General features: G+C 44.6%; 1 protein-coding gene across 1 annotated transcript; it reads left to right on the top strand.

The window, feature by feature from the left end:
- The first annotated feature begins 2,336 nt into the window (after positions 1-2,336).
- On the top strand, positions 2,337-6,614 carry LOC146353550 (homeobox protein Hox-D3-like). The gene is made up of 4 exons (XM_084829747.1): positions 2,337-2,346; positions 3,247-3,272; positions 3,416-3,830; positions 5,929-6,614. The coding sequence occupies exons 1-4, from the start codon at positions 2,337-2,339 to the stop codon at positions 6,612-6,614; spliced, it is 1,137 nt and encodes a 378-aa protein (XP_084685873.1).
- Positions 6,615-26,245: the final 19,631 nt, after the last annotated feature.

Genomic DNA, 26,245 nt, shown 5'->3' with positions numbered 1-26,245 from the left:
CAGAATACAACCTCCTGAGGATCTGTTTTCATTTTTTTTAAAAGAAAGTCTCTAGCCCAAATGACTGTGGTGAACATAGGTTTGAAACTGGGTGAGTAATGCCTAGTGAAAGCTTAAAAGTGGCTGTTATGATTTCTAGTGATCTGGGCTTTGATATAACATAGTTCTTTGCCCCTTCCCTTTATTTAAACTGAATAAATTTTACAAAAATAAACAAATATATGAAAACCAAGTTTGAGGATTCAGTTTTTCCTTGGTGCAAAATTGGGGTTACTATGATCCAGATTTGTTCAAGTGTACAGTATACACTGCTCTCTGGCTATGAATTTATCTTAGGACAGTGTATTGATGGCCCATTCATTTCCATCAGTGAGGTGACAGCTGTTCATATAGCTTACTAGCCAACTGAATATTATTAGCTCCCATTGCTCTTGCAAAATCCAGTACACAATTCTAAGATCTTTTGTATGCTTGCCACCATTTCTACAGGCCAACAATTTTCCCAATAGCCTCTGTTTGTCTCTTTGAGGAAAGTATTATTATTATTAGTAGTAGTAGTAGTAGTAGTAGTAGTATTTAAAAAACCTGCTGCAGAACTTATATACACCTTTACTCTTCAGATCATTGGGTAGGGGAAGGAGGGGAAGTGCTAAAAAACATACCTTGCTTATTTTCACCCGGTCACACTTGGTAAATTTTATACAAATAGATATTGTATTGACTGCAAGCCAAATATTTATTCCGCAAATCATTTCAGTATTTACATGAAACAAGCCATTACTGCTAACATAGACATCAATAGCAATTATGAAATACAGACCCCTCTGTAGTACAATCACCAATTTTCTACTGTGCAGCATTTCCTGTGCTAGGAGCATTATGCATACAGACAACCTGCCTTTGAATAGTCATGGTCATTTAACACATCCATGGTCCAATCCTCATCCATTGGAAATGAGAGAGATATTGATTGATGGATGGATTGATTATTGATTGATTGATTGCCACTGATGGCAATAGGAGGTGCCATTTGACACATCATGTTTTTTAAAAAAGTGTATACCAATGATGTTTTAAGTGTACATCTAAAATGGTACAGTGTGAATGTGACAACTATGTGCAAACATGCATTATCATACAGGTACACCCATCAAGGAGATGCTGTGGGCGGCACTTCCTAGATGAACATAGATTTGGATGTGTAATGTGGGAAATGGGTTCAGGGTAAATCTCCCATTCACTAAAATAAGATGTGGTACTCCCCCTGCCTGACCCAGTAATAAAATAGTAATGGAATTGATTCCAGGGTTCCTGTGGATCATCCTAACAGAAGCCATAAGTTGCACACACACACACCCCACAACACTTACACTTATAGTCATGTAGGGTACAAAAGCCTTCTCCATCTCCATGGTACCATTGGACACAAGAAGGACTGCCAAGCACTTGGCACTAATGTTTTTAATGGTATTAAAATTAGGTTTTTATTTTGGCTAAAAAAAATTAATCCATTGGAAAAACTTAACATTTAAGCATATTACAGTGCAATGCAGGGCATGTTTAGTCAGATGTAAGTTCCACTGTATTCAGCGGGGTTATTCCTTGGTAAATGAGTTTAGAATCGCAGCCGATGCTGCTTCTACCAAGTTTTTCTTGTCGTTGCTATTTTCCATTCACCTCCAGTTCTCCTGCACCAGTAAATACTTAGCACCCCACCTCCCACAGACACACACACACACACACACCACTCTTGCCCCATCACAATATTTCTGGCTACAGGATTGCTATAGTCCAGGGCTGGGCAACTTATGGCCCTCCAGATTATTTGTCCTACAACTCCCATCATCCTTCACCATTGCCTTCGATGGCTAGGGCTGATGGGAAGTGTAGGCCAAAACATCTAGAGGCCCACCCCTGCTATAGACTAATCATCTTGTCCCAAACCTCAGTAGCTAATGCTTGGCAATGGCTGGGTTCGCCTGACACAGCAAACCCCAAGTGGGGGTTGCATATTCAAAATGGTGCCTAGCACGCACCACAGCTCATCATGGATTATACAACAATCGATGAGCCCGGCGCGTCATGTGAAGTGGCCCACTCTTTCCATCAACTCCTCTGTGTTTTGGAGAGATTATTTGCCCTTAAGTGAAGGACATATTTATCCTCATATACACCAGCAGACTGCACATACATGCACAGTGTTTGTCTGGTGCTGGATAGAGAGGAATTATTAGTATATTGTAGGGGTTTGGGAGCTCATCTTCATATTATACTCTTTGAGCGGTTCATCAGCATCATCCTAGCATGCTTGCCCTTGACTGTCATCAGTAAAGGAGATGGAACAAGGTGAGCACTGAAATGAATATTAAAAATTCACCAGAATGTCAACTTTTGCTGTTCAAATTTTGAATTTGAAACTAGAATCCAAATTCTGAATGTGAGAGCTTCTCTTTCAAATTTGAGTGCATTAGACTTAGTGGCATCACTTGATTCTATTTTTTATTTTGGCAGGTATCCAATATAAACTAATATAATCTCATACACGTTCAGCTGGCAAATACTATGATATATATATATGAATAGTGAACATTCGCCAAGTGCTTTATCCTTATGTAGCCCAAAAGCCACCATCTAGGAACAAGAGGGAAGAATTGTCATGTTTGGGGGGAACTCTCCAAGGTTTGCAGAACGACAAAAAAAATTTAGGGGGGGACCCTAAAAAGTGGGGTGGGGGAATGACAAGGACTGCCTAATGAGGACTGAGCATGCTCAGTAGCCACAGAATTCTGATGGTCTGGGGCAGGGCGGATGGGATGGAATGGAATATCATGAAAAAAAGCATGGCTGGCTGGGAGATTGGAAGGCTGAACAGGAGCACTCCACTTTGCAACATTTTGTTGGTCCCACTTATCAAATAACTAAATATCATTGTAGTTACCTGACAAGTCAACCATTGAATATCATTGCATGTCAACTCTCAAACATCATATAATACTAAACACTACTGCATGTCAGCAATAAAACACTGTCAAACATGAAATACCATTATGTATCAGTTCACAAATACTATCAGATTTTAAATCTTGAAATGAACTCACTGGAGGGCAAATCCAGATATCAACTATCTGGGGCATCTGCAAAGACATTTACGAAGGATCATTTCTGAGAACAAGGTTTTTTCAACTCTAAACCTGTTGAAACACAAAAGATTGCCTTTGTTTAAAGTTCATGTTCCTTTTTTAGCAGGTTTGGCCCAGAGGCCAGAATGGCTGGTGAGCATTGTTCTTGTTAAGAAATCAGGGTATGTTTTCTTAGAATGTTTCCTCTTAGCTTTTGGAACACTTGGTTGAGGAGGATCCTTCCTCAGCAGCAGTAACTGGAGCTCTGTCTGGATTCCTTTCGCGTTCATTTCAAGGTCTCAGTCTCCTTCCCCATCCCTTCAGTCAGACAAGAACAGGAAATGCAAAAGGCTCTTCATGAAGATGACCAGGAGTCCTCGGAAAGCAGTCTGTGCCAAGATCCCATTAGGAGGGATTATTTTAGTCAACAACCATTTCCGGCTCCATTGGTAAACCAGGAGCCAGAAACATCTATGGGGTCTCCAACAGACCAAAAAGGTACCCAAGAGACATCCCTGAGATCTCTAGGGAACAGCAATGATCAGACCTCAAGATTACAACAGCCTCCACCGGTTACCTCTTCCAATCCTTGTGGTACCTCCACCAATGGCACTAGCAAAGCACATAAGGGCCACTTACCGAAACAAGTCTTCCCATGGATGAAGGAGACCAGACACAGCACCAAGCAGAACACCAGCCTTCCTTCTTCAGGTACTTTGTTTTTATCTGTCATCTCCTGTGCTTAGTGCCAATGTGCATCTAGATCAGCTTTCCTCAATGTGGAGCCTTCCAGATGGGCTGGATTACAAGTCCCATCTTCCCCAGCAAGTAGGCCACACTGACTGAGGAAGATGAGACTTGTGACCCAGCCCATCTGGAGGGTTCCATGATGGGAAATGCAGATCTGGACTATAGTTTTCCTAGCAATTTTTGAAATACTTGTTAATATACAGCACTTTATGTCTTTATTACATTTATACCCTGTCCTTTCTCTAAGGAAATAAATGCACCTTACATATGGTTTTCCGGTGGTCCCCCATTGCAGAACCTAGGGCCAAACTCCCTAGCTTTAGTAGTTGAACCAGAACATGTGCCCTCAGAGCATCCTTTGGGCAATTACTCAGAAAGTGTTTCCATGGTTTAATTAATTAATTAATTAATTAATTAATTACATTTATATCCTACCTTGTCCTGGGCCATAGGAGAAACTAGGCTTCTGCTTAAGGAATCCTGCATTATAATACATATTTTTTTTTTCTGTCAAAATTGTTCTAATTATAATATATTGTTTCTACATTCTTCACCAAAAACTAACATTATGAGAATACCCATATTTCTCATTAAATAAAAATCATTTTTTCTTAATGACACTTTGATGAATCTCTTTGTTTAACTATCCATTAGAAATGGGATGAATGTAGACACATATAGAAAGATGTACAATTATTTAGCTGGATATAGAGACAGAATAGACGAATAGAGTATTGGAAAAGATAGATATGAGAGAGAGAGAGAGAGAGAGAGAGAGAGAGAGATGTAGAGAACACGAGATGTTCCCAACTATCTTTTGAAAGGACCCAAAATGTTACTGAGCTGCATGGAATAATCTCCCATTTCAGTTTTTAGAGTAAAAATGAGCAATTTTGGTGGGATAGGATAGAAATTTATCCTAAAAAACGTTTAGATTGGGCAAATGCTCCCTTTCTCCTCCACCAATACTTTTTGGCAGCATTGTTTCCCCTGGCTTTTTTGGCATCATTTATCCCTCAGACCGCTGCTTTTTCCTCCCTATCAGATGGGAGATCCCACCCAATCAGGGATCACACAGTGAGCAGGATGATGTCGCAGTACCATGCAGTCATTCAGATCTTGCTACGTGATGATGCAATGACGGCCAGCAGATTGGATGCCTTTAAAAGGGGATTAGACAAATTCATGGAGGAGAAGGCTATCCATGGCTACTAGTCAGGATGGCTTTATATAACCTCCAGCATCGGAGGCAGTATGCCTCTCAATACCAGTTGCTAGGGAACACAAGCAGGAGGGTGCTGTTGGATTCATGTCCTGCTTGTGGGCTTCCCATAGTAGTTATATGGTTGGCCACAGTGGGAACAGAATACTGGACTGAATAGGGCTTTGATCTGATCCAGCGCAGCTCTTCTTATTGTTCTTATGATGTCACTGCAGGGCAATGCAAGTGAATAAGCAAACTTTTTTTTTTGCAAGGTACAAGGGGAATGGATACCTTGTCACCAACAACTGTCACCAAACAGGGGAGGCAGTTCTGGGCACCGGTTAAAATGTTCGGAGAAAACTTTGAGGACTTCTGCCTTAGCTCTAATGTTTTATCTGAATGCAGGCAGTGTGTAATATTTGCATATTTGTACATTATACAGCTGGGGTAGGCAACCGGTGGGCACATTCAGAAATTTGAGAAACTGTCCTGAGCAAAACCATAAATGGCTGTCATGGTAGTCACAAAGGACCTTTCCCAGAGGCATTTGTGGGAAATTAAGATGGCAGCAGCAAGAGGTTCCCACTTCCCTTTGAAGCAATCCCAGTTGTCAATGAGAAAATATACAAATATTTTAACATAAAAATTGGGTAGGATGTCTCGGTGGGTGCCAAGGAGGGTGTCTGGGGGCACATTGGTGCCTGCGGGTACCATGTTGCCTAACCCTGTTATACACCCTGGGGTTTTTTTAATGTTGATTCTTCCTAGGTCAAATGTTTTATGAGGCAATGAATTTATTCCCTGCAAACCCATTAGAGTCCAAGCTGAACTGAACCTTTCCTTTCCTTTTTTTAGACCGCAGCTCTCCACCCACCTTCTCCTCCTCCAAGAGAGTCCGCACAGCCTACACCCATATGCAGCTGGTGGAACTGGAGAAAGAGTTCCATTTCAACAGGTACCTCTGCCGGCCGCGCAGGTTGGAGATGGCCCGGCTGCTGAGGCTCTCTGAGAGGCAGATCAAGATCTGGTTCCAGAACAGAAGGATGAAGTACAAGAAAGACAGCCGGGCCAAGGGGAACACGAGGGAGTCCCCAAGCAGAAGCCCCCAAGTGAGTGTCTACTACAGTCCGATGGAGGCTGAGTATGAGATGGCCAACCCCAGCTCATGTAGCAAGGCCCAGGGAGGGATATATAGCTCAGCAGCTTACACAGACCCTCTCTTTGACAGCCCCTTAACGTCCGTCTCCTTGGAATACGACCCCCTCTCTGTGCAAGGAGAAGGTCATCATTATGGATCTCCAGTTCTGCAAGGGAGTCCGAGCGAGATGCCAGAAAATTACCTGGGAAATGTGCCTGAGGCTGACTTGCACTTCAGCTTCCCCGACTGCTCCTCAGCAAACCTGGACTACAGCTGTGTTGCTGAAATCCCTGGCCATCACCCGCTCGGGCTGTCCAGCTCACATCCCATTTACGCAGATTTAACCACACATCCTGTGCCTCAGGGAGATTCTCAGGGACCTGTAAATCTTATGCATCTGTGAGGGCTCCCTGCCATGGAAACCAAGCAGGGGAAATTGCTACAGTCCTATTATCTCATTAAAAAAATACCTCTAAGTGCAACCAACAGTAGGCCTCCCACCCCTCAGCCCTCTGCCCACCCATTACCTCCTATTTATTTAACTGTACCGAAGAGCATTCATTGGTGGAGGAGGGGCTGTGGCTGGATGTTATAAAGTTGACATTCAAGGCCAGGGTGGCTTGATTAATAATAATAATAATAATAATAATAATAATAATAATTCCGTCTATGCATTGTGTTAAAATGATTTTTAACAGTCTTTGGTGAATGACTTTGTGAAAGATGATGGCGTGGATCTGCATCATTTTGTATCTATCGGTCTTAGGATCCTCTTTAAAAGGGTGGCAATGCTGGGGGGGGGAGAAGGTTCAATGTTGTTGCTTTGTTTTTTCAGGCATTCATTTTCATAAAGTCAAAAATTTAATTAAATACTTCCACCACCACTTTTCTTTTTCTTTTTTGCCTAGTCCACTTCAGATGCTCAGTGCCTGATTTTCTCCTCACTTGGATCCTTTGACCCACAGGGTGAAACCCATGCTGCATCTCCTGCAGGCACCTTGCCCTAACAGCAGAGCTCTTTTAAGTGAGCATACTTCAGACTTTCAGGATCTGCTTTGTGTGTGTGTTTTACTACAACCCCAAGATCCATCAACCAAAGTCTGGTGCAAAAGACATACAACCAAAATGAAAGAATGCCAAGCCCAAGAATTTGTTTTGAGTGCCAGACCTGAATGGAGCAGCTCACAATCCTTCCACACAAAATCTTATTCCTGGTTACCCCCAAGTTGGCTTAATTTCAAAATGTTGATCTTCAGATCACCTTTTCCATCTGGGCTTTTCTGTTGATGAACCCTTGCATATTGCAGAATAATCTGGGTAGTGCTCTAGGGCAGGGCTGGGCAGACAGTAATCTCCAGATATTTTGGACTTCAACTTCCAGAAGACCCTGGCAGAATGGCCAATGCTCAGGAATGCCAGGAGTTGACATCCAAAACATCTGGAGCGCTTCCTTCTTCCCACCCCTGTTTTAGGGCACACAGTCAGTTTACCTGGAACCCATGCAGATCTATGTGAACTGAGGTTTCACCTTGAAATGCACCCAGAACTCCCTGTTCATTGTAGAGGAAGATTGGCAGTGGTGCACAGCTCAAGATGTCTTTCAAGGAAGTTTGTCCATCTCCATTGATCTAAGGAACCCTTGATAAGCTACTGAAGAATTCCAGGGTTCCCTAGAGATGGTAGATCTGGATTGCTGGTAGGGATGTTGGAGAAATCCACAATGGAACCAAATGAGTTTGGATTTTCATGAATTTGACCTTTGGATCTCACAGTGGACCAGCTTTTCCCCAAGTGGGTGGATTCCATGGACTTGCAGACTGGTTTTTTTTTTTACTTTCCCAAATTTTGCGCAAATTTCGTTATAGAAAAATATGCAAAATAAAAAACCCAGCCAAAAATGAGCATTTCCCCCATAGGCTAAAGTGTAAAAATGCACATTTGGGGGGAATTTGCACAATTTCACATGTGCAAATTTGCACAAATCGGAAACAAAACAAAAGAACAATTCCATGGGTGGGTGGATGATGGAATGAAAGGTGCCTGACAGTCCATGAAACATGGATGGAATGGGTTTTACACAATCCGTACATCCCTAATTGCTGACTGGGTGATTTGCAGTAGATGGGCAAGGATTTCTGACTCCCAGTTGTCTAACAATAGCAGCAACCCTCCCCACCCACCCCCATACACACACACCAATTGTAGTGCTGAAAATAAGAAAGCTTGGAGTAACCAGGAGTGGTGTGAGAGTGTGTGTGTGTGTGTGTGTGTGTGTAAGGACTGTGAACTTAGTTTAGTTCTGGCACTCAAAACAAATCCCCGGGCTCAGAATTCTTTCATTCTTAGTATTTCATTCTTAGTCTCTGGTTAGTGGAACTCAAGGGTCTAGTATAAAAAAAACAAAGTAGATCCTGCCCACCCTAGAGTACAGTTTGAGATGCACTGTCCTATCCTGCTATCATCTATCCCATCTAAATATTTTTGGGGCAGGACTGTGGCGCTCCACCTACTTCCTCTTCCATCCCTTACTAGGCTCACCACACCTTTGTAAGAGTCTAGAGGGCAAACAGGCAACCCCACTCTGAGACACCCTGCATTAAAGGGGCCGTCTTTTCAGAAAGCCCGACATTTCTTTGAGAAAAAGGCCTTTCTAAAGCATCTCCCACTGCGTGTCTAACACAACAGACCGCAGATGAAAATAGAAAGCTGCATTCTTAAAAAATAAATAAAACTAAAACAAGGCACTACACCTCTTGTGATACAGCTCAGATATCACCTGTGTGCGCACGCGTGTGTGTGTGTGTGTGTGAGAGAGAGAGAGAGAGAGAGAATTCCTGGGCAAGTGAATGGCTGCCTCTGTGGGTTATTGTCTCACAATCAGAAGCGGAATAATAGCGAACACATTGGAATAAGAAGAACCAGTTCACAACCTCACCGCTGCAGTGAGCGATTCTTTGGCTGTACTTTACACATCACTGTTGGTTTATTTTTAATGATTGGTTGGCTCTCGGCATCTATTTTAATGTACTGTTTTGATACTGGAAATAAAGAGGCTTTTAAAAACAGCACGAGGAGATTTTCTTGGCATAGGCAGACTAGCTTTTCTCCATGAACACTGCTCTGTTGTTCTTAGAATCACTTTGCCATCTTGTAGTTTACTAGGGGCTGGGCCTCACCCTTCCCTCACCCCCATTAATCATTGAGACAGCACGTACTTCAGAAGGCCTCTAGCTCTTTCATCTCCCAGTTAGTATGCAGCTCTGGAGCTTAGCCTGCTTGTGCATTTTTCCCCCTCCCCAACTGGCCCCTGCCTACCATTAAACCACTTCCATTTCCATGGACAACAGGTTAGCTAGACCTTCCATCTAAGTGGCTTCTGGAAGGACAAGTCTCAGTCATGAGACTTTAGTGCCAAGATGCAAGGTCCAAGCTGCAAAAGAATCCAGCTTGTATGGTACATTGGGGAGCAGGGGGAGGTGATGGCAGTCCCTGTTTTGGTGCCAGAATAAGGAACCAATTTCCTCTGAAAACCCAGCTTGAAGCTTTGGTCACACAAAACAGTGACCCTCTGTTACCTGCTGGTGACCAAGTGCCATTGGTTCACTAGTGTGAATGTCGAGAAAACTCTGAAGCATTTACTAGAAATGCAGTTGAGGTCACAACATCAGTCTCCCAGCTGGAGTCAAGGACAGGTGCATTTGCTGCTGAAGCTGAAATGAAATTTTACACCAATTAGGAAGCCAGGAATTTTTTTTTAAAAAAAAAATCAGAATTCAAATTTCACATGTTGCATTTCAAACATTTTCAAAAGTCGTTTTCATAATTCAGCCAAAGTTTAGGCACTTCTCAGTTCCATTGACTTCAACAGGAAGATTAACCACATGCTCAAATCTCACCCTTTGAAACCAATGGGACTTAAAGGTGCTTCACTTTGGCTGACTCGGCCCCATCAATCATAACTCCTGTTGATGAATTTTAAGGCAACAATGTCAAGTGTCCATTTGCTATGGTCAATATTTCAACACCTTTAAAAATATTAATAAATGCCTAAACCCGACAGTATCAGTGACTATGAAATTTGGATAATATAAATTCCACTTTTTACATAAATTCTCTAGGAGAATTTGTACACGAACATCTCACCTCTTTCCCCCACACCCCTTCCCAGTTCTCAGTTCTGTTTGCTGTCTTGAGTGGGAAAAAGGATCTTGAAATGCAACAGTCTACATCAGGGCAGGGAAACTCATGACCCTTCAGATGAACTGCTGCTCCCATCATCCCTCACGACTGGCCAGGCTGGCTAGAGCTGATGGGAAATGAAGTCCAGCAACACCTGAAGTTTCCCCACCCCTGGCCTACATGAAACCAAAGCATACTGTGCATATTCTCAGATGCTACAGCTTGACTGTGAGTGCAGTGCATTTTAAAATCTTGGTACATGGTCATTCATAGAGGCCATCGCTCAGTGGTAGAGAACATTTAATTTCTTTAAGTATGTTGATATCACACTTTTCTTCCATCATGGCAGCATTCCTGGGGTTACCAGGTGTTCACCCATCCAGATGCGGACCTAACCCAGACCTGCTTAGCTTAAGCAAGGTGGCTGCATCATGTGCCCACAGGCCAGGTGCCATTTCTGGCACCTCTACTTTAAAGTAGGGTGACCAGGATGCCGAGGGATCTGGAAACCGAGTTCCATAAGAAGAGAAGATTAAGGAGGGACATGACAGCTGTCATGCAGAAGATGAAGCAGACTTGTTTTCTGTTGCTCACAACCAGTGGGTGAAAATCGCAGGGAAGTAGATTTTAGCTAAACTTTAGGAGAAATGTCCAAATGGTACAAGCTGTTTGACAGTGGAACAGGCTGCCTTGGGAAGTGGTGGAGTCTCCTTTGCTGGAGGTATTTAAGCAGAGGCTGGACAGCCAAATCTCAGGGATGATGTAGTTGCATCTTGCATGGCAGATTCTACATCAAGCGGGGGTTGGACTAGATGACCTCCAAGACCCCTTCTGTCTCTATGATTGTATGATCTCAGGCAGCAGAAAAACTGGGAGAGATGTCTGCCTGAGTCCTCTGAGAGTTGTTGCTGGTTGGGGTCAATGGAACTGGGTTAGGTGGACTCAAGGTCTGATTCTGTATTAGGCAGCTTCCCATGCTCATCTGAAATTCTAATCTTCCTACTTTGCACAAACCTGCAATGCATCATGACCCCCATGTGAGCTCTTCACCTCATCGCTGTTATCTGCTTATGTGCAGGTGGGTTGCCAAGATTGCTAGGGGCTTGGTACTAGCTGGTGCTGAGGACTAAAGTGAGCAGGGAAGGAATAACAGGATTTCACTCATTCCATCCTTTTGTTGTTTCTCTGAGTTCCACTCCTCCTGAATTATGATTTAACTAGGGGAACTTTTCTGACTGGAATCCCAGAATTGAAGCATGCATAGTTTATCACACTTTTCAGTTTCTTCCTTGTATTTGCACCCCCCCCCCCCACACACACACCCTTCTACATTACTGGCATGAACATGTGCATCGATTTAAAAGAAAGAAAGAAAAGACTAGTAAAAAAAAAAAAACCCTACCAATTTTGACATGATCAAGTGTACAAGCACCTCACATTTCTTTCTGGGTGGTGTTTATTGATGTGTCTATGCTCTCCTATGCATCACTCAAACTTGTCACAAAAGGAATCTTTCTGCAACTCTAAGTACGAACAAACTCACTCTTCCTCTCTCCTTTTTTTTCTTTCCTTTTTTGCAGTGCATGTGCATGTAAAATTTGGGGTGTGGGGAAGACATGGATAAATGGAAGGCACTAAAAGCTATGTCAAAGTGCGCATGTGCAGAGCGCTGTGCGAAGTTTGAATTTTTAGAATGAAACAATGGAGAATTACCAGTGTGTCAGTCCCACTTTGGTTACAACAAGGCAGACAGTTCAGAACCTCAAAGTCTGGGGATCAATTTGGAAGTGACTCTGGGCAGGGTGATTGGTGGCTTCAGGCACAGTGAGCACTGGGGGCCTGATAAGAATGCAGATTTCACAGGATGAAGTTTGGGCAGATGGAAGCAGTGTGCACGTTTCTCAAGAGCTGCTTCCCACATGCCTTGGTGGCCTCTACAATGATGCAGAGGGCTGTTTTTTTGTGGCGGGTGGAGGTGGTGGGGGGTAATGCTCTAACTCTGCATATGGAGTTTTGCCCTCTGTGCTTCACCTGGCAGATGCTTCTCCCTCCCTATGCTGAATGAGAAGCACACTACACAGCAGCACCTTGCCGGCAGTCATATCTGGGCCTAGGTGGTGCGATTCTCATCCCCACCCGCAGTAGCCCCAGTGACAGGTTGCACTGGGACAAATCATATGCACTAGGCCCCTGCTCCCTCCGCATTTCCATATAGCCCCTTACAACTCATTCAGGGTGCCTATCAAACTGGGATCACCTGGGTTTTTTTAGCTGAAATCAGCCCCTTCTCACTACAGTAGACTAGGTATGGAATTTGTTCTGAAGGTGATGGTTGGAGATAGGCTCATAGAATCATAGAATAGTAGGGTTGGAAGGGACCTATAAGGCCATCGAGTCCAACCCCCTGCTCAGTGCAAGAATCCAAATCAGAGCATCCCTGTCAGATGGCTGTCCAGCCTCATCTTGAATGCTTCCAGTGTGGGAGAACCACTGGAGGCTCAAACATTTCTTGTGTGAAAGCAGCCTAGAAAAGGCAATAACTTACCTCCACTCAGTGGTGCACTTAGGTAACGTTAGACCCTGGACTTAATGGTCTTGCCAGAATCCCTTTCTTTAGATGGTCATGTGTATTACTTCAGTTAGATCAAATGGCCTTTGTGGTGGAGTGCTCTTCAAATGGGCATGTGTATTACTTCATCATATGGTAAGCCAGCCTTTCTGTTCCTGGGGGCCTTCTTGCTCTGAGTGGGCCCCTGGGCTTCTGCCTCAAAGCCCTGCCCTGAGTGAACCTCTGCCTCCTTTGATTCTAAGTAGACATGTCTTCCTTGGACTAGATCTGCACCATTTGAGTCCTGGTTGACACAGTTTTTCACCTAGGGTGCTTCAAGATGAGGTATTTATGGTGCCATGGCTCTGCCTCATTCACAGGATTTTATGGGGGCCCAGATGGCCTCAGCTTGCACTTGTAACCTTCCCATGTTTCCCCACTGTTTCTTCCATGTTTTTTCTTACCATGGAAAATCATTAAGGAAAAAAAGATGGAATAGCTGCACAATGCCTTCTGATTGTTAGCACTAGGACCCCTCTGTCTGGAAACACAAAATCATTCCTAGACAATACTGGTTGGAACCATTAAATGTGGGGGGATCACCCCCTGTCCAAACACTACAGCTCACCCCATTCAGAAGGGTCCTCCAACCCTCTGTGTAACATTTGGGGGAGGGGAGCCAGACAGGTAGCAATGGGAAGGAGAGGAGGGATTTGTTTCAGCCAGCCCAGTTGCATGTACCTAAATCTGGATCCAACTGTGTGTGCTAGGGATGTACAGATTTTTTAAAATCTGTTCCATTTGTGTTTTGCATATCGTCAGGTGCCTTTTGTTCCATCGAGCACTCATTGATGGAATCTGCTGTTTTTTTAGGGTGCACAAGAATTCCATACCACTTGCACAAATGCACATTAGCACTCATTCACACTTGCACTAATGCACATTAGCACAAGTGCGAATTAGCACTAATGTGCATTAACGCAAGTGCAAATTTGCAGAAATCCCCCTGCCCCCAAAGTAAGAAAACTGGTCTGCAAGCCTGCGGAATCTGTGCGACTTGGAAAAAGCCTATCCACTGCAGAATCCACAGGTCAGATTCATAAAACTCCGAACTCATTTGAATCCATTGAGGATTTTTCAGACATCCTCGTGTGTAAATACACACACCTATGAATGAATGAAAAGCATGAGGTACTAGCTGATGACTTCTGTTTTGGGACTTATAGTAGCTCCAAACCAGGAGGAAACAGAACAGAGAAGCTAGAGTTAATTTTCTGAAGTCAACTAGTTTTACTCTTCTGGGGTGATGGGGGGCAGAGGGAGGAAGAGAGAGAGAAAGAGATTGCACTGAAGCTGCTGTATTAACAACTCTTTTCCTGTAAAGAGGCCTCCTAAGAAAATGCCGAGTTTGCAAACATTAAGTATCTGTGAAACAACCACCGAGGCATCTTTGCGCACAAAATGAAAATGCGGCGGTGCAGATAAATGTAAAATACATTGCAGCAGGCTCTGGTTGTTTCCTGTGGCATCAGGCAATTACGATAACACAACTTTCCACTGTATTTTATTGTATCCCCCTTAAAAGATGAATGGCCAACCAATGCAATCTACATATTGTAATTAACTGATAAATATTTAATAAGGGCAAGAACTTTATCTTTTCTGGTCTTTCCAGAAACAAACTTGAGAGTTGGTAAACCGTGGTGTGTTAAAACACACACACACACACACTCCCCCCCCCCGCAACTCGTTCATAGTGGTTTGAGAGCTTGAATCTATCAATAGATTTTTGAGTTTTTCTTTTTTGTTTGAACGAACCAATATTTCGGAGAGCAGCCTGCAAAGGAAATGTGGAGGGTGGAATTAGTTGAAGGCAGGGAGGAGGATAAGTGAAAGTGCTGACATAATCTCAGACCCAGATTATAATCTGAAATAAAGTAATAGGAGTTTAGACAGCAAAAGGATGATTACTTGGTTAAAGTGTTACTTCCATAATAGCAAAGAACAGAGAAGGGGGTGGAGAGGAAACCTAATCAGTGACCCCAAGTGCTACCTTCAATCTCGTTGTAATTATGTATTTCAGTGAAACAAAGACAGGGCCAGCTCAATCCATATAGCTGCTCTCTAGGCAAAACATAATTTGATTTTAATTTTATCTCTCTACAGAGAGAGCCAGTGTGGATAGGAGTGCTATTCTTCAACCTCAGATCTCTACACAGCCACAAAACCTCTCTGAGGCTGCACTACTATATACACTTACCTGGGAGTAAGCCCCATTGAGTTCAATGGGAATGATATCTGAGCAGACATACGTAGGATTATGCTGTAAGTGTCTTTGTGCCAATCAGCCTAGCCTACCTCACAGGCTTGTTATGAGGCTCATTGGGATTATGTATGCTGTCCTGGTATGAAAGGAGAAATCTGTTGATTTCAGTTTCTCCCCTTTTCTAATTTTTCCCAATATTCAATTCAGTTCATCCTGAACCGTGATAATTTTTCCAATCTTACTTTCGGTTCATCCCGCACTTCAAGATTTTTGTTTCTTTAAAGTTTTCATGAACATTTATATTCATTTTTGTGTGCATTTCTCCTAATACAAACATTTTGCCTAACAGAGACATTTTTTGCAAGCAATCTTCCTAGCACAATACTTTTTTTTAACATAACTTTCCACTCTTGTCCTGTGTTTTGTGTATGTTTTTTAACTGGAGCACGCCATTGCAAAATTTGGAGAAGTGCGGACTCCAAAAGATAACTAAGTTTTCGTTCATGTAGTGGTTCAAAAGTGTGAAATTAGGAAAGTTTGCATTAAAATGTGAACGGCACTAATTTCTCCCCCATCCCTAGTTCTGAGCTCTTTGGAGAAAGGGCAGGATAAAAATTTAATAACAACAGCAATCTTACTGTATGCGGAATGGGAATGTGAAGGGTCTTCCTTCCGTAAGTATTTTACTGATTACAGCCCTCTTCTTCTGCTTTGCACTAGAATAGAGTGAGGGAAACAGCAGTGGAGGCTGGCAGCTCCGATATCAGTGGGGTGATATCCACCGGGTTTTGGTCAGAGCCAGTCAGAACTCTAAAAGAGCCCCCTAAGGTGCTTTACATTTCATGTCTGACCCCTTCAGAGTTCTCACTGGTTTTGACTGAAACTTGGGATGGATTTACTGCCCCACTGACATCAGAGCCACCAGCCTCCACTGGGAAAGTAAGAAGAGAAGCACATGCCCCCGGTTGTCCCAACACAGGAGGGGCATTTGTGTCCCGGCCTCTCAGGATTTTCTGGAGTCACCAGGCAACTCAAATTCTGATGTCCTCAGCAGCTACCTGAACTGCCTATCGTGCTGGACTGGCCCTGAGAAATTCTTTATGTGCTCAGGGGCAGCTTTCTCATCTCTAGCCAGCCTTGAAAAACCAGTGTTTGCTGGCTAGCACTATGGGGAATACAATTTCCAGAATATAAGCTCCTGGAACAAATGTCAGGGTACAGCGCTGAAGTTGTTGGCAGAAGCACTCCACCATAGGAGCCTGCCTGATCTCAATGGTGAGATCATTCCATATGTCGGGTGCCACAGCTGAAAAGGCCCACCTCTGCACCATGGTCAAATGAACCTCAGTAGGCTGTGGTATGGCAAACAAGCCTTCCCCCTCAGAACATAGAGACCAGGGCAGCCTATATGGGAGAAAGCAATCTCTCAGATCACCACTGGCTACATATACTTACTAGCTTAAGTGAGAATCGTGTGTGTGTGTGGTGGGTAACGGGGGACTAGAGCCAACCTCTAACATGGGGGCAATATGCTCAGCATTATGGGTACTGTGGATTTCATTGGAAACAGAGCACTATCTGGATAATTGCATCATTTTTATATATTTCAGAGGCAAATGGTCATATGAGTAATAACATTCACTTCAGTTAAATTATCTCTGTAATCTAGGGGTATTGAAAGTCTTTCAGCCTGAGGGCCAGCCAAATTCCATTTTAGAGAAGCTCTTGGGGGAAGTATTCCAGTGATGGGTGGGGCCAAGGGCAAAAGGGGCAGGAACAAAAATGCCAGCATATGATTTTACAGCTGGGTTAAGATTTGAATGGGAGGATTCAGTCTGTAGCCTTAGCCACTGTGCTACACCAGCTCTGTCACTCAGTTCAGCTCCCAGATGTGGGCTGCAACTCCCACCATTCCCAGGCAGAATGGCCATTGACCAGCCCAACACATCTGGAGTTCACCAGGTTGGGGGAGGCAGGCCTAGTGGACAGAGGGTTGGACCCAGGGGAGCCTGGATTTTGATTTCTCGGTCATGAAGCTTCTTCCTTGGAAAAAGGGCAGGATTGAAATGCATAATAAATTCACGGGCATATAATGGAATCGCCCCAACTGCAGTTGCATGTAGTTTCATCCCCACCCCACCCCCCAATTGGCTCTCTCAAATGTGACAAACCCTAGTGATCGCCTAGTCAAATTTTGATATATGGGTTTAGATGTCATGGCTGTTGATAGTCTTAACAAAGTTGGGATTGCTTCCTTGTTTCCTGTCTTTTAACATTTGGGTCATCACATCTTCAACCCTATCATGCTCTTATGCAGATTCAGTAGGAGAACTTCCTGTCAGATTGTGTCTTGAATGGTTTTTAAATGTGAGTTGGGATTGCCAGTATCCCAGCACAGCTGGAGAGAGATGCAAGACTTTGTTTCCGGACAGTCCCATGTACATATGCTCATCCATATACACGCTCATCCCACTTTCATCTCCGGTAAACAGGATTTGCAGGTTTTTATCTTGCTGCAAAGACCTGCAAAGCCTGTTTGATCAGAATTTACTTATATATTTTATATATATAAATTTGTACTCTGCCATTCTGAAGTTTGCATGTCACTTAGGGCAGCTTACAACAAACAGACTCACAATATTACAATAAAACAATCATACTGAATAAAAGACAATGAAATACAGTACAGCAGAGGCAAGCATAAGAGATAAACAGTGGTGTTGTCAGGGAAAGACTTTGGGGCAGACATTCTGGGCCCCAAGCAACAGAATGAGCAGGAAGGCTGGCTTAGCACATTTTGAAGTAAGTGAAGTAATACACATGACTACCTACAGGGTGGGGTATAGGATAGGGATGAAAGGGAAATTCACTGGGGGTGGGGTGGATTTTTTTTTTTCCTGGTTCAGCCTCCAGGACTTTGTTCCATTTCCCGCTGTGGTGCCCAACCCAGTCTTCAGTGAGTCAGACCAGTTCTCGGATATTCTGGGCACTTTGCACATTTTTTTCTGCAGGCTCTGCAATTTGCACACATTTCTGAGCAATCCACACATTTCTGAGCAATTTGTGCAAATTATGGCAGTATTTGCAAAAAATATGGCTGAATTTGACACATTCAGCCATAATTTGCGCAAATTACTCAGAAATTTGCACAAATTGCAGTACCTGCACAAAAAAGTTCCCGGAGTTCAAGGAAAAGCCTGCAGCTCAGCTCACGGACACAAATTGAGTCGTACATGCCATGGAACTCCGTCGGGTCCAAAAAGAACTAGATTTCCCAATGACGGACACCCCTAGTGCACCCCATCAGCATCCAGTGTCAACAATTACCTAACTGTACCACTGCAGATTAAAACCAGCTCTTCAGATAAAAGCATTATTTGCCCAGCAAGGCAAAAGCCTGCTGGAATAAGGATTTCTTTACCAGCCCAGGGGAAGGCAGTAAGAGAGGGAACCACTTGGGCCCAATCTCTTGTCACAGCCCAACCTTGCTTCCATCATAGGTGGGACACAGTGAAGGGCCATTCCACCACATCTCAGGCAGCAGGCAAGTTGGTACATGAGGAGCTGACAGTGGGACAAGAGAAAATTTAGGGTGGCCATGTGTCCTCTTTTGCAGAGGACAGTCCTGTATTTGAAAGACTGCCAGAGGACTGTCCTCCATTTTGAAGGTGTCCTCTGCTGGAAGGGCTGTCTAGTCCAACACGGGTATAAGATCAGGAACCACCAGAAGACAGAGCTGGGCCTTGAAGTTGCCCATCAGCAGCACCTGGACAGCAGGCCGAACGGGCAGGCACACAGGTCACCTGGTCACAGCCTTCCACACTATGGTGAGATGACCTGTATCTCTATTTAAATTGTAAAAATTCTTTCTAAATATGTATATGTACATATACATTAGCATATGCACATTTTAGGCAAATCAGTGTCCTCTTTTGTCCTCTTTTTCGGCAATTCACCACCCTCAGAGAAACAGGTATGTACACTGTGGAAAGTGATGCTGCTTTAGAAATCTGTTGGTTTTCTCCAATTCAAGGATTTGCGAGCTATCAAGCACGCTGTCATTCTGAGTTTGCAATGGACCAAGGGTCTCTCTGTCATGCTGCAGGCTCCATATAGGCACACTGAGGCCTATACTGAGCGCATAAACTAGCCTACCCCTCATCTAGCATGATTTAGGAACGAACAACAACTACTGAAGGGCGGCACCTCTAACGGTGGGTGGGGATGGATGGATGCTGTTAACATCTTTCTCAAAATGTGCCTCATTTGTGCAACCAGGCCTACCTTCCTGCAGTATTCTGATGCCTGCATTTTCAGGGAAATGTCTGCTATAAGCGAATTATAACTCCATTCCTGGAATTAAATCAGAACTCAGCACTAACTCAATTGTATCTAGCATGACAGAAAGGTCAGGAGGGATCTTTGGTCCATTGCAAGCTCAGAATTTCAATAATGAATGCTTCAGCAGCCCTTCTCTTTTTACTCCTGACGCCCACCCCTCCACACACACTAATGAACAAAGCTATAACCACAGCTTGCAAATGGCTTACTACAAAGGCCTCCACCGGCACTTGAGAGGAGGAGGAATGTTACTTCCTATTCCATATATCTGTGTTTGTCTCTATTGTACTCTAAGTCTGTAATGCTTTGAGCCCAGTTGGCTTCAAGTCATCAAACTCAAAGATGGGCTTGGCTTCACATGTAGGCTGGCTGAAGTAATCTACTTCTGGTGCTCTAAAGGAAGGCAATATATCTGCATATGTCTCTTAATGCCCGGGGTCCTTCTCGTAAACTTCCACTTCTTGCAACAATGGCTGGCTGGCTGGCTGGGGGATCCAAGATGTAGGGCTACTTCAAGCCCCATCCACCCAGCAAGTTCCTCCACTCAAAGCTTCTCCTTCCTGCTGCATCCCCCCCAGCTCCGCCAGTGGAAATTGCTCCTGTAAGCTGAATGGAACGTTCAGGTCCACAGACAGTATACCTTTGTCCAAAAGCCTTCCCATCAACTGAAAGTTAGCACTGCAGGGATCAGTTTCGGATAGTGCCTTTCTCCCTGCTGCACTTGTTTTCTGCTTGTAGAAGAGGGAAGCAGAAAAGTGGTGTTGGCCCAAATATCCACCTGTTTTCCATTTGGCAGGGGGTGGGGGTAGAAACTGGTGATTTCAGTGGACTACAAATTTCTCCTGAAAAAGACTTAGGTTGTGCAAATATTCACCCTTAAAGCGTTTGGAGGGGCATTGTTCCCTTTGGCTGCTTTTTCTTTGGTTCCTTGCCCCCACCCACACCCCGCTGCTCTCTAGGCCTACTTTGCACATGCAACAGAATGTGGTGTGAATGTGGTGGTTAAATTATGGACTGTGCCACTTCAGACATCAGGTGGGGGAATACATTTTTGAAAGCTTCCTGATGTTTAAAAATAGAGCATCTTCCTGGAAATAGAAAACTAGCACTGCAGGGAATGGGCTGGGATAGTACCCTTCTCCCTGATAAACTAGTTTTCTACTTGCAGGGAGATTTTTGCACAGGGTGCTATTCCAAAATGGCTCAACGGAGCCAATTCCCTGGCTGCCTCTTGCCCAGTGTCACTGTGCGTCTGGTGCATTGTACCTTCCTGTCCGCCAAGGGGCGCTTTGACTATGGCTGATTCACACATGTATGGTCATCACTTGATGACTGTCACATCATATGTGAATGAGCCATCAGAGATCAACCACCACCAAAAGACCTTCTGTATTACCACACATCACCTCGTACACAGAGTGCTTTTCCATGCAATGAATTCACACATTCAGTTGTGAGTTATCCGGGCTTAAGCATGTGAGTAATGAGAAATCAAATGGTGGCATGCATGTACGAACCGGCCCAGTAACACTAAGTGGTAGGGTATACAGCCAGTGGTGCAGGTAGGGCTGGACCTTGGGGTCTAGGTCCAGGGCCCCTCAGCCCAGAGGGGGCCCAAATAGCTACCCAGAGAGGGGCAGGTGATGTGGGCAGACTCTGTGTTATTCCTGCATTCATGATGGTGCTATGATTGGAATTAGTTTAAAATCCACAACTGCAAATGCTCAGAGTATTATTTTTAAAAAACCAGAGACAGCAAACAGTTTTACTTATTCATTACATTTATATTTATTACATTTATAGCCCACCTTTCTTTCATTGTGGAACTCCAGGTGGCTACATGCAATTCCCAAGTGGTCTCCCCTCCAAGCAGTGACCAGACCCAGACCTGCTTCACTTCAGCAAGGCAGCTACCTCATGTGACTTCAGACCATGCCTTGGAACCATTATTTGTCATAGGCCTGGCGTGCTATGGTCCATGGGGTCACGAAGAGTTGGACACGACTTAATGACTGAACAACAACAACAACAAACTGACATTATCAGGACAGTAGTAGAAACACTTTTAAAGCATGACATGCCAGTTGGGTGTGGATGTGTGCTTCACAAATGAAGTAATGCACATGGCCGTCTAAAGGGAGCCCCCATAAGAGCGTTCTGTCCAGGGATTAAAATCACCTACCTGCATCAGTAGTGAAATAAAGTGGCCATGGCTCCTCTTTTACCAAGGAAAGTCTTCTGTTTGAAGGACTGCCAGAGAATTGCCATCTGTTTTGAAGGCGTCCTCTGTTTGAAGGGCTGCTCACTAGCCTAAGTCCAGTTTAAAGATCAAGAACCATCAGAAGGATGAGCTGGGCCTCGAAGCTGCCCGTCAACAGCACCTGGGCGATAGACTGAATAGTCTGGCACACCAGTCACCTGGTCACAGTTCTTCCACAGTATGGCAAGATATACTGTGTTACTATTTCAAGTGTAATAATTATTTCTAAGTTTGCATCTATACATATTAATTAGGATACGCAAATTTGATGCAAATAGGTGTCCCCTTTTTGTCCTCTTTTTTGGCAACGGCCACCCTGAGGGGATGTGAGTGCTTGAGGTAGTACCTTTCAGCCCCTCCTCATACATCTCGAAGAAACTTCACGTAGGGGTGCAGGCTGACCTCCTCTCAAAAGCTTGGTCCCAATTCCACTGGTATAGAAACACTGGATCAGGAGCTCTCCCACGATTCCAGCAGCATAACCAGTGGCCACCATCATATCCCAGGGGAGTTAATTTAGCAACAGAATGCCAAGGGTGTAAATATAGAGTCGTTTGGCAGATAATATCATTTGAGACTAGTCAAATCATTACTTTATAAATGCTCGGGAGCGACAGCGAGGCTGCGAAAATGATGCAGTCATCCAAGAATGAGCATCACTTAGGATAATATGCGGCGCAATAGAACACCTATTTAGCATGCTGTAAAACCTCTTGGCTTTGTGTGGAGAGGCAGTGTTCTCAGTGCCAGGCCATGGGAGCTGAGCAAACAGTGATAACAGCAATACTAAATAAATAGATAGGCAGCCGAGTGTTCTTTTTTTATAAATGCTCATTATTTATCGGCACGCTGGCCTCGCTCACCAGTTCAAAGGGATGACCGTGTGGTGGACGCACGCCACCATCCAAGGAGCCGCTCTGCATGTCTCCGCAGCTCTTTTGCAAAGTTTAGCTCGACTAAACAGTGTGGATTTTAATGTCGCATTCTAATTCTCCTATTACTGTCATAAAGCCATTTGTCAAATGCCCTGGGAGACTCCACGGACGTCAGCCTTGTAATACTTTTTATTGCTGGACTAATCTTTACAGATCGAATTAAGACTGGGGAACTTTATCAGTGGATTGCACTGGGTGAAGGGTTACGTGTGTATTTCATTTGTTCTGCTATCAAAGGTGCACAGGCCTTTGCTCCTGCCTACTGCCACTGAGGCCAAATATGCCCATTACTGGATAATCAAATAGCCTTTAAGAGGCTCACTTGGTGGGTGGATGCTTTGAATAAAGCAAGATGAATGTGGCATTCTCTCTCCCCATCTGCAGAGCAGAGGCAATTTCTTTCCATCCTGATATTAATTCTCCTATTAAATTAAATAACACTAAGGGTTGTATAGCATTCATTAAACATCACGGGCGCCCGGGCTCCCTACAGTGTCAATGCCATCCGTATAACGCTGCGTTAATTAGCAACAGGCAGGCGAGTTGTTCGACTGCCTTTTCCTTATTAATTACCGGGTGAAAACAACAGACTTATTAATATCGTAATCCTGTTATTCTAATAAAGAGAGACGAGAGGGCTTCGTTGGCGCCGGAGACCATGTTGGGTGCACAGAAGAAAAGCTGTGGGGAGGGGGGAGGGGGAGGGGGGAGTGTTTGTTTGCTCCAGGGGACTGGCCCCATCATCACTAAGTGATCAGGGTCAAACCTGCACCATTTATGACCCAGCAAGTTGAATGAAGCCCCACCCCCACCCCTCCATATACCATAACCTGCCAGGTATTTAAAACAACCCCCTGCTTTTGCAGTCCCAGGTAGCCAGTTAAACCAGGAGGCTTATAAGCTCCCAAGAGGGCCAGCATACATGTCTGGCAGGCTGCATTAATTTAGATGGCTTTAAAGGGGTGTTAGAGAAATTCATGAAGGTGAGAGGAGAGGCAGGGCTATTCCACCAGCCCTGCTGAAAGAGCTCCCCATGAAGGCTCCTCCTCCCTCCACTGTAACCACCAGCAACCATTCTAGCAGGCTGTGCAGAGGAAGATGAGAAGGGAAGCGTGGCCATTCCACCAGCCTTGTTGAAAGACCACTTTGTTTTTTCCTCTGCCTTCCCCATCCCCCAAGGATGACACATCCTTGGCTGTGACTTTAGATTGTAAGCCTGCGGGCAGGGAGTGTCTTGCTTTACTGATTGCATGCAAGACACTCCAGGAGCCTTTTTGGCTGAGGAGGAGGGATTTGTTGTTGTTGTTGTTGTTCAGTCGTTCAGTCGTGTCCGACTCTTCGTGACCCCATGGACGATAGCACGCCAGGCCTTCCTGTCCTGCGCTCTCTCCCGGAGTGTGCTCAAGTTCATATTCATTGCATCGGTGATGCTATCTAGCCATCTCATCCTCTGCCGTCCCCTTCTCCTTTTGCCTTCAGTCTTTCCCAGCATCAGGGTCTTTTCCAGAGAGTTTTCTCTTCGCATTAGGTGGCCAAAATATTGGAGCTTCAGCTTCAGTATCTGTCCTTCCAATGAGCACTCAGGGTTGATTTCCTTTAGGATGGACTGATTTGACCTCCTTGCAGTCCAGGGGACTTGTAAGAGTCTTCTCCAGCACCACAGTTCGAAAGCATCAATTCTTCGGCGCTCAGCCTTCCTTATAGTCCAGCTCTCACAGCCATACGTTACTACTGGGAAAACCATAGCTTTGATTAGATGGACCTTTGTCGGCAAGGTGATGTCTCTGCTTCTTACTTTGCTGTCTAGGTTGGCCATAGCTTTCCTCCCAAGGAGCAAGCATCTTTTAATTTCATGGCTACAGTCACCGTCTGCGGTGATCTTGGAGCCCAAGAAAGTAAAATCTGTCACTGCTGCCATTTCTTCCCCTTCTATATGCCAGGAAGTGATGGGGCCAGATGCCATGACCTGGAATAAAATCAGTGGAGGCTGGTGGCTCTGATTTCAGCGGGGCTGTGAATCCATTCTGGGTTTCAGTCAGAACCAGTCAGAACTCTAAAGGACCTATCCTAGGTGCTGAACCCAGTTTGGAGCTAGGTTTCAACACCTTGGGTAGCTCCTTTAGAGTTCTGGCTGGTCCTGATAAAACCTAGAATGGCGGCAGAGCCTCACCAAAATAGGAGCCACCAGCCTCCACTGAATAAATGTATTTATTTATTTATTTATTTATTTATTGCATTTATACCCCGCCTTTCTCCCTCTCACAAAGAACTCAAGGCGGCTTACATTATCCTCCTCCTCACCGCTGTATCCTCACAACAACAACCCTGTGAGGTAGGTTGGGCTGAGAGTCTGTGACTGGCCCAAAGTCACCCAGTGAGCTTCCATGGCCAAGTGGGGACTAGAACCCGGATCTCCCAGCTCCCAGTCCATCACTCTCACCACTACACTACACTGGCTCTCAGTGTAAAATAAGCTTATCAGTAGCTACTAGTCATGGTGGCCATATGGCGCCTGCAGGTTCAGAGGCAATGTGCCTCTGACTAGCAGTTGCAGTTTTACGAGGGTAAACTGCTCCGAGGGCATTTGTCAGTTGAGCGGTGTATCATTCTAATGAATGAATAAATAAATACATTGCTGAGGAGCAAGAATGGGAGAGGGCTGTCACCTTCATGCCCTCCTTGTGAGCTTCCCAAGAGGAATCTGTTTGGCCATGGTGGGAAACAGGACAGTGAACTAGATGGACCTTTGGTCTGATCTGGAAGCACTCTTGATGTGTCCTTGTGTTCTTAGGAGGTATCCTGCATGGTGGGTTCAGAGATTCAGAAGTCTGGGCTTGGTGCATTCCTAGAGCAGAGATAGGCAGAAGGTAGATCACCAGAGGTGATAGACTTCACCTCCCAGAAGCCCTTGCCCTGCATGGCCAATGGTCAGAAAGGATGGGAGTTGAAGTCCCACACACTGGAGATCTACTCTCTGCCCACTCCTGCCCTAGGGAAACATATTGCACAGGTGGACTTACACACCAGCAGATGGGACCTTCCCTTCCCGACGTCACCATGGTACATGTAGGATGGGAGGATGGAGATCTGTTGATACAGGGAGGTAAAGAAGCAATCAGCATTCAGCAACAAGTAGCAGTCAGTGGAGGTAGGGCACTGAGTTTGTGTGTGTGTTTATGTCTCTTATTGAAAATGTATATCCCACCCTTCTGATGCAGCCCAAGACATTTTGCTGCCTAAGGTGAAGGTCAAGATGGTGCCCTCTTCCATTACATGTACAGAAGCTGACCGGACTGGCAGTGTCTGAAGGAGAGACAGTTCTTGAGTATCTCTCTGCCACTCCCTGCCACCTAGCATCTGCCGCCTAAGGCAGCTGCCTCACTCTGCCTGATGGTAGGGCTGGTGGCCCTGTGTTTATGTCCCAATCAGGGAGGCTAACAATTCAAGATCAATAATAAAATACAATAAAAGTCCAAAAGGGGAAAAAAAATAACAGTATAGTAGA

The sequence above is a fragment of the Heloderma suspectum genome, chromosome 2 (assembly GCF_057233095.1).
Source record: "Heloderma suspectum isolate Gila_16-S chromosome 2, 16-S_ref, whole genome shotgun sequence".
Lineage (NCBI taxonomy): Eukaryota > Metazoa > Chordata > Lepidosauria > Squamata > Helodermatidae > Heloderma > Heloderma suspectum.
Note: the sequence above shows the minus strand (reverse complement) of the source record. Positions and strands in the feature narration are given on the sequence as shown.